General features: G+C 48.7%; 1 protein-coding gene across 1 annotated transcript; it reads right to left on the minus strand.

Moving 5' to 3' along the window:
- Positions 1-1,724: 1,724 nt before the first annotated feature.
- LOC135375783 (uncharacterized) lies at positions 1,725-2,813 on the minus strand. Its single transcript, XM_064608420.1, has one exon. The coding sequence runs from the start codon at positions 2,811-2,813 to the stop codon at positions 1,725-1,727; it is 1,089 nt and encodes a 362-aa protein (XP_064464490.1).
- Positions 2,814-12,775: the final 9,962 nt, after the last annotated feature.

Raw genomic sequence — 12,775 nt, forward strand, 5'->3', positions numbered from 1 at the left:
AGGCATTCATTTTCTTCAAGGTAGTACATAAGCCTGCAGATCACCATACGTTCAAAAGTTTTTCCTAAGCAACTGGTAAGGGCAATAGGCCTGTAACTGCTTGGACTGGAAGGACTTTTCCCTGGTTTTAGCAGTGGAATGATGATCGCCTCCTTCCAGCGGGACGGGAGGCAGCCCTCATTCCAGAGAGAGTTAAAGAAGCATAGAAGAGTTTCTAGCGATGAAGGTGTTAAATGCTGCAGCATAGAGTACGTGATGCGATCTGGCCCTGGAGCTGTCTGTTTTGAAACGCTCAGTGCTCTTAAAAGTTCTGTTATGGTAAAAGGCCTATTGTAAGCGTAGTTGTCACCAGTACCACATGACAGGGTGCACTTCTCGGCAGAATCCTTGATCTTCAAGAACTCCCGTGTGTAATGAGCAGAAGAGGAAACGTTTTGGAAATGTTCACCTAAGGCGTCAGCCTGGTCTTCGATGCTCTGACACGTGCTTCCATTTATTTGCAGAAGTGGAACAGAGAAGCTCCTGTAGTCGCCTCTGATTTTTTTCAGTCTGTCCCATACAAACTTGGATGGAGTGCTACTATTTAAGGTGGATACGAAATTTTCCCAAGATTGCCGTTTCGCTTGTTGCCGTGTCCACCTTGCTTTCGCACGGGCTCTTTTAAAAGCGAGTAAGTTTGCTGAGGTTGGGTATCGTCTAAACTTACCCCATGCACGGTTCTGCTCCCGTCTGGTGTTCGCACAATCACTCGTCCACCAGGGCTTGCAGCGTCTAGGGAGACGACCTGAAGATTGCGGAATGGATTTAGTGGCTGCGTTAATAATAATGTCTGTAATAGTGTCATTTGCTTCATTAATGCCGAGTCCATGAAGTGATTCTGCTGACAGAATGGCTTCTTGTTTAAAGGAGCCCCAATCGGCAAATTGTGTTTTCCAACGGGGTGGTCGGGTAGTGAGGGTAGCTGCCAGTTGATTGAGTTTTAATACAAGAGGGAAGTGGTCGCTACTGTAAGGACTGTCGGCAACTGTCCATGAAATGCCTTGGAATACAGATTGACTACATAGTGAAATGTCAATAGCTGAGAAAGTCTGTGAAGCCGAATTGACATGTGTTGCACTCCCTGTGTTGAGAAGGCAGATTGGCAAAGATGTTAGCAGTTTCTCTAACATCCTACCTCGTGTGTCAACTTTTGAGCAACCCCACAGGGGATGGTGTGCACTAAAATCTCCAAGCAGCAGAAAAGGCTGTGGCAGCTGTCTGAGAAGGTCTTGAAGTTGCTTTTCTTCGACCTTAGCTGATGGTGGCAGGTACAGAGAACACACCGTCATCACACGGTCAGTGCAAATCTGCACTGCAACAGCCTCAAGATTTGTAGAAAGTGGGACATCTCTCGTGGGGAGTGTTCTCGCCGTGAGGATGGCCACACCTCCAGAAGCACGTGCAGCATTCGTTCGGTCTTTTCTGTATACGTTCCACCGTCGGAGGTGGCATGGATTTTCAAAGTTCAGATTAGTTTCTTGAAGACAGAAACAGACACCACTGTGTCTGTCTGATATATCATCGATGTCATCAAGATTCCCCAGAAGACCACGACAGTTCCACTGAACGATACTCTTGCAACTGGAACTCATTAGGAGTAAGCAGAAGAAGGGGATCACCAAGGACTGAAATGCAACCTGAAAACGTGAAGACCCCGTGAAATGTGGAAACATGAATGTAGAGAATCAAAGAGCTTGTATCCTTGGTGGAGGGGCCTTTTGCTGTTCTTTGCCTTTCAGACCCCGTCCTCTACCGGTGTTTTTCTTTCTCTGCTCTTTGCCCAAGGACGAAGTAGTAGTACTTGGAAGACTCGATGACGACTTCTGCGATAAGCAGTCGTCATCATCGACATTCATGTCTTGGCTTGTACTTTGGGACAGGCCCTTGGCAATCCCGTCCCAAACGGAGGGAGATACAACAACCTCCTTTGAGGCTGTGGCGGCCTCTCCCTGGGTGATTGGCTGTGTGGCCACTGGAGGAAGCACCTCTGTGACCCTCTCTTTGAGTTGGGGAGTGTGGTGTGGGGGCCCAGAGGTCTGGGTCTCCACTGAAACTCTGAGTGGTGCCACTCCCCTGCGCACCACATCAGAGAAAGTTCCTTTCTTCTGGAACTGTAGCTGGGCTCTCGCCGCTCGGTACGTGACGTTTTGCTCAAACTTTATTTTGAGAACCTGTTTCTCCTCCTGCCAGAAAGGCCAGGATCTGGAGTACGCGGGGTGGCTACCTTCACAGTTGGTGCAACGGATATCATTTGAGCATGTCTCTGACGAGTGGTCTTTGCCAGCACACCTTGCACAGACAGCCTGTCCACGACACACATGCGAACCGTGGCCAAACTTCTGGCACTTGTAGCAGCGTCTTGGATTGGGGATATATGCCCTCACATGACAGTTTAGATAGCCAGCTTTGATTGTTGATGGAAGACTGTGGAGCTTGAAAGACAGGACTACGTGTTTCGTGGGAATCTCTTTCCCATCTCTGCGCATCACGATTCGTTTTGCTGAGACTACACCCTCGTCAGCCAGCCCTTCTTCAAGCTCGGAGTCTGAGCACTCAAGTAGTTCACTCTCAGATATCACACCTCTTACGATGTTCAAACTGCGGTGAGAGGTTACGGTTACAGCTGTTTCTCGGGTGTGGGTGAGGGAATACAGTGCATTACTTTGTTTTCGATTCTCCACTTGGACTTGAATGTCACCACTGCTCAGCTTCTTGGCGCTGTAGATCTTGCAAACTACACTTTCCAATGCTTTAGCAACTGCAAATGGTGACATTTTCGAAAGTGGTTTTGTTTCGTCTTTGGAGTGTACCACGAGAAACTTTGCATACCATGGTTCAGGTTCGGGTCTGTATAGGAAAGCATTCTTATGCTCGGTGCGGGACCTTTTCAGGCTCCGATCATTGGGTGATAAAGAATTAGAAGCCATACATATAATGTAACTATTCGGTGCAAAAGTGCTGCCGCCCACCACGGAGCCCAACCAGGGGACCGCGCTTAGCGCCGTAGCAGGTACGTTCACGTTCCGAAATCTCGTGATGTGTAAGGGAAAAACCAGAATAGTATCGCTAAAATTTAACTCGCGCTCCCGCGAAGTATTCTGGCAACAACTATTTCTTACTTTTTTTGGTCGATATGTTCTCAGTGATGGGTAGTTCTGTAGGACTACTCGAATCCCAGACAGAGCGAGATCCTACTATCTCACCACCGCGTGCCACCCATGGCAGAGTTTCAGTATCTACAAAGATAAATATAAGAAAAAAGCAGAAAGAAAAAAAATAATGCATTGTACCGTGATGCCTTCCAGTTGTCGTGCTGCCATTCAAACCAATTAAAACTAGATCGGAGTGGCAGTTACTATAGCTACAGAGCATTCGTATTCTTCATTGGCTCACCAGGGGCTTGCAACATTGGACCAATATTGGCAGTTTCATTGGCGTATTACGAGACCCTTGTTGCACGGCCTATATACTGGACTAACATAACTTATATTGGCTGCCGATTTTGTACCGATATGGGACCAATGATGGCGTGCGGTTTTTAGAGTTATGTTTAGAGTTACCAAATTAAATCTTCGCAGCCATCTTGTGCTTGCACCACATCACTTTCATAACTGCTTTCATATCGTGCATTCGTGCTGCCCAAACTCGAATACGCATCGGCCATATGGGATTCCCATCAAGAGTTCTTAATTCAAGCATTAGAGTCAGTTCAAAATGCGCTTCACTACAACTAACTATTCCAGAGACGCGAGTGTCTCACGTATAAAGAAAAACCTCGACGTTGATCTTCTCTCGTCAAGACAGTTGAGAGCCAGGTTGTTCCTCTTCCATAAAATGTATCACGACACCAACGTCGCGATCGTGTCCTAGTCCCTGCTAACTAGATTTCTAAAAGCGATAAAACCAGAGTGCAGGGGTCACAGACAGACAAAACAGACGACACAAGTTCTATCGCTTCTTAACTACATTTCATCTCGTCTGAACGACATCCATGTGATTAAGCTTCCCCATTGTAATATCACTTCCTTTCGTAAAACAACTAGCGATTGGAATCTTCAGCCTGAACATGTTGCTTGTACACTCGACGCTGCTTGTTGCATAACTTAGAGGAGGACGATGGGCGACCAGGTGCGTGGGATTGCGATGAGCGCGCGGCGCCTGGCTCGAGTTGAGATTCTGGGCACTTGTTGATTAAAGCTTGTTGGGGTTAGTCATCTGGAGCCTCGGTCCGTCTGTCTCATTTACGTAACATATTTTGGTGCCGAAACCCGGGATTCGGACCGCGCTCCGGATGTCAAGCGAAGCACTCGACGGCCTACTGCGTACTCGGGCAGGAACCCGCGACGGGGTCACCCATGCCACCGAACATCTCGCCGTACTTCTGTCTCGACCGGTAAAAGTTAAGGCAGCAATTGAAGCAGACCTCCGATGCCTGATTTCCGGGAAGGCAGCCCTTGCGAAGCTGGATGCCCAGGTCATGGGTTTGATAAGTGGTGAGAGATTCGATAACGAACTGCAAGATATACTGGAGCAAGAATGGCAAATGGAACTGGCAATTTCGAAACCGAGAAGCACACTCCGCCTGGCTCACTTGCCTACCTTGCCTACTGGGACGTTCACTGTGTGGACCAGCGGAACAGTCCATCTCACTTTAGCTGGTCAGCTCGGAAGTCAAGTCTCGGTCAGGCAGCCTCCTGCTTCGCCATCTGGCGCAATTGAAGGTCAATCAAATTTGACAGAGAGTGACACAATGCAAGAACGCTCGATGTCGCGCCATCCGCACCAGTCGGACCTCACAGCAAACATTGAGGCATCTTTCGAGGAATGCGATGGGAGCGTACGGACAGCACGAACACAGAACACCAGGAAACCGCTGAGGGTCAGTGTGATGCAAAAGTATTGCCACAGGACTGCAACCTCAGTAAGCAACCAGGGAAAGACTGCACTGACTGTAAGGATTCGCTAGTTCAAACCAGGTTGTCGGAAGGCCTACCTCCCGTCTACACGAGCAACATGGCACAAAAATCGTCAAACTCCGAATGTGATTCGCACGACGTTGTACAAAGGCACCAACGATCTTCGCAGATCTTCGCTGAAAGAGACATAATCCCTCCAGCTCATTTTGAAGCCAGCTCTAAGATAGAGAGAATGTCGTCGAACGACGGCAGCAGAATCAAGGCTCAACCGGAATCTGCGGAGGATCTTGGCAGCGCATTTAGAAGCCACACCTTTGCACACAGTCGTCCACGTTTGCACGAGTCAGCAGACACCCGCATCGGTCTCCTTTATGACACTCAGCGACCCAGCGACAGCAGCCACAGACCACAGACGGTTCGCCAAGGACTACTGTACAGCACACCACACCCTGTGCCGCACCGCGAGGATGTTTCGGATGTTTTGGGGTCTTCACGTCAGACGACGACGCGGACGATTGAAATATTGCAAATCTTCGTAAACCCAGACCGTGAGGACACCTGCCTCGATCGGCCACGTCCCCAACTGACGTCACTTGGACACTGCACGGATATGATCGCCGCCACCGCGGTCACCCTGTCGGCGCGGGGGTGTGTTGCATAACTTAGAGGAGGACGATGGGCGACCAGGTGCATAGGATTGTGATGAGCGCGCGGTGCCTGGCTCGAGTTGGGATTCTGGGCACTTGTTGATTAAAGCTCGTTGGGGTTAGTCATCTGGAGCCTCGGTCCGTCTGTCTCATTTACGTAATACATTTTGGTGCCGAAACCCGGGATGTGTCGTAGCGACCGACGTGCTCGTGCGATGGCCTCTTCGAGGTTCTGTTCGTATTCCAACGCGCCGCTGAGTTCTGCGTCCAACTCGTCTTCTGGGGTTGCCTCCAAGATGGAGCGATAAAGGTCGTAGAGAGCTTGTCGTTTCGTGATGAGATATTAGAGGACAGCTTCGATGTCTTCGCCCGATGGATTGGGCTGAGCCAACAGGTCGGTCAGGCGAACCATGGTCCTTGTTAAGAAACCACGGGTTCCGCCTCGGGTTCGTTTAAGGCGTTCCATGGCTGGCTGCTGGAGCTTTCGGAGCAATCTGGCTTCGATGTGGAGGGCCTTACTCACTCGGTCTGACCCATTACGTAATAATGTATGTTTATCTGAACCTCCCTTATGACGTGTCATCGCCTTGCGCCAGATAGCTAATAGCTTTTTAATAAAAACCTGTTGTATTGTTTCCGTTTGGAAATGACCATTGTAAAGTACTTTGTTCTGAGCAGTTCTAGCCAACAAGACTAGTCCGAACGTACAATAAACAACAAGTTGTTACCTCCGGCATATGTTCGTGTGTGATATTCTCTGATGAAACCGTAGTTGTAGCCCTATGTGGCAGACCCGTCACGGCTACTTGTTTCCGATTGGAGACCCTACTGAGTCCACCTGGACCATTTGGTGTAACCATTTGGATTGAGTTGGTTAGCTAGCGTGGGACCAATTGGTAAGCCTGAGCTTGCCAGTTCTTTGTAATGGGGGGACGAATTGATTTCAACTGGTTTCAGTCCAATGGGTGACAAAACGACAACTGGAATTCCAATTGATTTGAATGGGAAAATGTCCAATTGGACCAATTCCCTTTTTTCGACTGGGAAGCTTGCCCACATCACGCTTCAAAAAGGCGGGGAAAAATTATTTCCCGGAACAGCATCGCAAGCGGTACTGCCCCGTCGACCTTTTTATCGGCCGTACCAGTCGAAGACACGGCCCACCCTGCGGCGGACCGCGTTATCAAGGGGCCCTTCTCCAAATATGAAGGACCAAAGGTGTATTGTCATCAAGTAGGAGAGCCACCTATGGAGGTAGTCCCCTTTGGACAGACACTAACTTTACGTTACAGTCCTACAAGCTAGATAACAACACTCTCTGGGAGAGTTTGCTTTTCGTACTGACCATACCAAGCGAACAATCCAAACACGGGAGAGCCGCTGCAGAGTGCGATACGGTCCTAGCGAGCTGGCTAGAACATGATATGCCACTCACCCTGAACGTGGCGGAAAAGGCGAGTAGACGTCAGCCAGCGGCGAGAGCATCCCACAAGACCATACAGTGCTTGCTCACGGACAATGTGGCTACGAAGCCCTGCCCTGACAGCCTGAAATATAGCTGCGTCTCCAAAGTATGGGCCACCGAAAGCCAGCCGGCAACGACGGATCCAAATTTGAAAGTTGATCTCGGTAATTAATAAAGCCAATTGTTTACGCTGAACGCGCGGAACAGGCAATGGTTCCAGGAACTGTACGGTGGCCCAGGCGACAGTCGACAGCTGAAATATCTGGGTTACTCTGCGCCACAGCAAAATAGGAACACGACAACGCCGGAAACAGTGCTCTGCGGTTTCACACATCCCGCAAGACGGGCAACCGACGGAGCGAGAGATGTGAAAACGGTGTAGTCGCTCGCGAAGAGGAAGAACGTCGTGGGCCAACTTCCACTGAAGACTAGCGCGGCGGGCATCTAGCCAGCCCGCAGTGATTCGACGCCAAGACAGCTTCGTCGGCACCGAAGGAACTGGGGCACCAGACTCCAACTCCCGGATAGCTGCATAAAAATCGCTGACAGCCCATAACTGGATGTCAGCGTCCGGAAGCTGGAATCGCAAACGCCGTACAACATCAACACAAGCACTGTATTGATGAGGCAGCACTTCGGACCTAGGCCGAAACCTAGGGCTCTCAACGAACCACCTGGTAGCACATCCCAGAGAGTACTGCACTAATGCGCACGCCGGGTGTTCGGGAGTGTGCAATGCCTCGAAATAAACGCGCGGCTGAAGTGCAAGGCACTTGTCGAGCACCACCGGCAAGGCTAAGCCGCCCTGGTCACGTGTACGGTGCAAGCGGGCTCTCGCGACCCACTCCACCGAACCGCCCCAGAGGAAACGGAACGCGTGCCTCGTGATGGCAGTACGGATTAGTGGTGGCGGCGTGGTAACGACTCCTAAAAACCACAAGCGACTGTAGTACCAGGCCAGTAGCAGATGAGCACGAAACGTGATGGGCAAATCAACAAACTTAAAGGGACCATGAAATGATTTTCGAGAATTCCGAGTACTCTGCAGGAAACCGTTCTCATGATCCATCACTATCGTACACACATCGACTTTTAATCGTATTCAGTACAACGGGGGCGCAGCTATCAGACAAAAATAGCAGGGCGTGACCGCTGAATATATGCCTTCGAAGTGGGCTTACGTCATCGCCATCCAATCCTCTCAGCCAACTGTGAACGACGAGGAAGACACACCCCGCCGGACCACGTGGATGCATGGTTTCGGTTTGGACAACAACGACGTCGTATATCCCCGTCGAAATCACTTGAAATATGGCGAAAGGCAAATTATCAGCAATTGAGGAAGAGGTTATGCGACACATACAGCGTCTATGGGTCGTTCGGTACGCAGCAGCTCGTAAAATGTCACCGACGAACGTATGATCTGACGAAGAAGAAGTTCAAAGAGGAAAACGTGCTCCGGTAACCATGCTGACAGTCAACGGCTATATTACATTTCTCGTAGGATTCTGTGTCAACGGTTGTTTGCATTCGTGTCTTCAAGTCAAATTAATACATATTTCATGACAAAGTATGCAAGCTTATTTGAAAATTTTGCACTTTGCTCGCAAAATCCCGTCCGCGGATCGGCAACATGTTCTGTGTATGATGTCACGGCCAGTTCGCTTCGGAGGCGGGCCGTAGCAGCTGCCGTTCACGCCTGTGGTAAATATAGAATATTTTCACTATTTGTACGATTTTCAACCTCATCTTTCACAGAGTGAATGCTTTGGTACAGGGGAACTAATTAAAAAGGTCGTGGGCGTGTCAAAAATCCTTTCATGGTCCCTTTAAGCTGCCGAAGGACAGCTCTGCAACGATTAAACACTCGTGGCCAATTTACGGTAGATATGCCAGTGCAATCAAAAATCACGTTGTAACTGTTACTGCGGCGATCACCGCAAACGCGAAATTCTGGTCTGGCGACTGTTACATATCTTCAGCGCCAGTCCTTCAACTTTGCTGGTGTGGCGGATGCGTTTATAATAAAATTGTTCGTCACGGGTGCTCGCCTAGCTGAAGGCGATGACGACGACTCATGAGTTAACTGGTGCCGGTGACACAATGCCGGCGACCATGTGAGTCCGACAACGGCAAGCCCTTTTACCACCACCGCCACCACCTTCTAGGAACTCGTGCCTTGCGGTGGCAGTTTGAATCAGTGGTGTCGGCGTGGCAACGACTCTTAGCAAACACAAGACACTGTAGCACCAGGCCACTACCAGGTAAGCCGGAAAGTGATGGGAAAATCAACGAACTTAAAGGGACCATGATGATTTCCGTGAATAGCGAGTACTCTGCAGGACAACTTTCTCATCCTCCTTCACTACCGAGTAGACACATCGACCTCTAACTGTATTCAGTACAACTGGGGCGGAGCTATCGGGCAAAAATTGCAGGGCGTGACTGCTGGATAATTGGCTTTGAAAAGGGCTTACGTCATAGCTATCCAATTCTCTGAGCCAACTGTGAACGACGAGGATGACCGCGGGACCATGTGGGTGCGTGGTTTTGGTTAGTGCAACAACGACGTGGTATATCTGCCGTCGAAATCACTCGAAATACGGCGAAAGGCAAATATCAGAACCGGAGGAAGAGATTATGCGACACACACAGCGTCTATGAATCGTTCGGTACTCAGCAGCTCGTGAAATGTCACCGACGTATGCATGTATATCCTGACGAAGAAGTAGTTCAGGGAGAGAAATGTGCTACAGTAACCATGCTGACATTTAGGGGCTGCATTATAGGGTGTTTTCACATGACGTCAAACAAACGCGTTTGGCTGCCATAGTGGTGGTCACTTTTTCGGCGCAGCTGCCGGTATAATCTAACATTTGCTCGAAAACGATGCCTTGAATGGTGTTTGTGAAATCCGGGAGCGTCCGTACCCTTCTTTTATCCCGAAGACACTTCGTCATTGTCGTTCTCATATTTTCTTTTATGAAAACTATGGTTCTCGCATTGAAAAATAGCGCACTTTGTCATGTTTCAATGCCGCTAGCACAAAAAGTGACCACCAGTGGGAGGAGCTTACGAGCATGCACGTCACTGCGACGTCACAATGTCACATAGATGAAAACTTGCCGCATTTGTCTTAGGATTTATGTGCAATCGTTCGTCGGGGAGCTTCGCTGAAAGGCAGGAACTCAAGCATTCCATCGCAGCATCACGTATTTGCGACCATGTCTCGCGGTATTCGAACCAAGAATGCACAATGCGGCAGGCCTCTCTCCGTGAGAGGAACCATCGTAGGGCCTGTAGAAAACGCTTGCTGGAAATGTCCTCGGACAGCTCGAGTTTTCTACTGGACCTACGACGAAGTTGAAAGGGACTCTGACCAGAAGTTCGACAAATATTTCGTTTGCATCTATTACGAAGGTATAATATGCCTCCAAGCCACACGCGAAATATTTTGGCTGTGCGCGGCGGCAAAGTTTGCCAAACGGCGAGCTGAAAACCGGCTTCGCTTTTCCTCCTCAACTCGCGCAATCGGGGCCGAAATCTAGCCTCTTTGTAGTGGACATCCTCCAATTTCCGTGTGCGTGACGAAAGCACGAGGTCCACGTTTCATTGGGCGCCCGGACCGGAAGTTCTGTTGTTAGTGAGTTTGTGAGAGCGCCGGCATCCGTTCGGAAAGCGATCTTCAATATGGACGTCGAAGGAAGAAATGCGGAGACTTCGAGCCCCGAACTCCTTTCTGACAATTCTGCGATCGAGAAGAAAATTGTGCGTGCTGAACACCTCGGTAGGCTTTCGAAACGTCGCCGATGCGATGCCGCGAATGCAAGACGAAGTAAGAGCTCTACGAACATCGGTCACAGATGGAGCAAACAGCATGAGTCGCCTGTCTTCAGGTAAGCGATGAGCTTTTTAACGCACACTGTGATCGAACACGTAAACGTTCTCTGAAATTTCGTGTTCTGATATTTAATGTGCACTTGCTGTTCATGGTGCTGGTGTGGCTGGTGTGTCATAATGCCGAAGGAGATCGAATACTTTTGCTGCCAGGAGCTCGAAAACACTGCCGAATGACTACAGTATGAGTGCATTACAACTCACGAAGATTTCCAACTTCTATGCTTCAATATGACTGTCCTGAAGGTCGCATATTGAACTCCGTGGGCAGCGCGAACCCATGAGCGACTATATTCACAAGTAAGTCACATGTGTCCTTGTCGAACGATGTTAAAATTTGGGCGCCCAAAACTGGTTTGGTCCTGCATTAAAGTAGTTAAAAACTCCAGTACAGGGCGCAGCACGTAAAAAGACTGTGCAGTACACAACTCTGAACTGGAGAAAACCAATAGTTTGTAATTGTCAGTGTGCTGTGTCCTGAGTCACGTTTTTATGTATTGCCCTGTGCATAAGGTTTTAGCGTAGGTTTTTAGCGATATTGAGTGTTCTTGATTGTCGATTCAGTGAAAAGTAAAACAATGTTGGTTTCGAAAAGACCACAGCATGTGTAGTAATGTACAGGGTGTGGGCAGGTAAACTGCAGTTGCTCTCAGGTACATGTAGAAATGGCACTGCACACACACTGTACTGTAACCGGTTACCTATTTGCCTAAACTATATTTTATGTACATCTGTGTAGACGATGCAGGTACACTGCGTATCGCCAGTTTGCAAGGTGAGTATGGCACAAGCTTGGGAAAAACAAGAGCATGGTCATCCCAGCCTGTGCAGTGAAGAGAGTCTGGCAAGCCTTTCCCACAGAAAATGCCACAGGCTTCAAGTACCCAAGATCCTAACTGGAGGTACCTCTTCGCACAGCTCGTCTATCGCGTTTAAAATAATTCAGCATCTGTATTTGGGATGATTTATAGCTCTCAGGATGATGCATGGTTCATGAGTTCAATATGTTGTGTTGAAACACAACACTAGTCCTTTTTAATGAGTCTTGCGGAACGATAGATGAGCACTCCTTTCGTGACATTGTGTACCATTGCTACAGTGAACAATTTCTTGAGCAAGACTGATGAACGAACGAAAAACAGAGTCTGTCTTCCAAATATGTATGTTCCTTGTAACTTCCGTATTTGTTAAGTGACCCATGTTGATGTCCCCCCTCATGTAATGCCTGTGAGGGCCTTTGAGATATATTCATAAATAAATAAATATCAAAATCGGAAAAAGATGTAACACCTATCCTCTCTTTGTGTGAATGATACATAAACATTTTCAGAAGATCCATGACTTGAAAACCCGAGACGAGGTAGGGACGATAACAGACAAACACAAACACGGTGTTTGTGTTTGTCTGTTATTGTCCCTACTTCGTCTCGGGTTTTCAAGTCATGGATCGTCACCACCAGCTCACTTGCTACCTAACTTTCCTTTCGTTATCATTCTCAGAAGATTTGTACATAGTCACACTTTGCCTCATTTTGCCTCATTTTGCCCAAAGCCTAGTTCCACCTCTTACATCATCTCCACATCTTCACTCCCCAAAGCAGTACAAGGCTAAAGTAATTCAGCTACTACATAAAAAGAAGGAGGGGGAGGAAAACAAAAGCTGGCACATCTAAAATTCGAAAAAACCCTGGTGCTTTCACCGGGCTACTCACGGCTCAGTCCTGGATCAGATCCCAATGGAAAACAGCTTTTCTGAGCCTCAGTGATAGATTCCCTTGATTGCACTGACTGTGAGGCACAACTCATTGGCT

This window comes from Ornithodoros turicata, unplaced genomic scaffold (genome assembly GCF_037126465.1).
Source record: "Ornithodoros turicata isolate Travis unplaced genomic scaffold, ASM3712646v1 ctg00000945.1, whole genome shotgun sequence".
In the NCBI taxonomy this organism is placed as follows: Eukaryota; Metazoa; Arthropoda; class Arachnida; order Ixodida; family Argasidae; genus Ornithodoros; species Ornithodoros turicata.

Coding starts and splice junctions, on each gene's coding strand:
- LOC135375783 (XM_064608420.1), bottom strand. CDS start 2,813: ATGTCACCATTTGCAGTTGCTAAAGCATTGGAAAGTGTAGTTTGCAAG.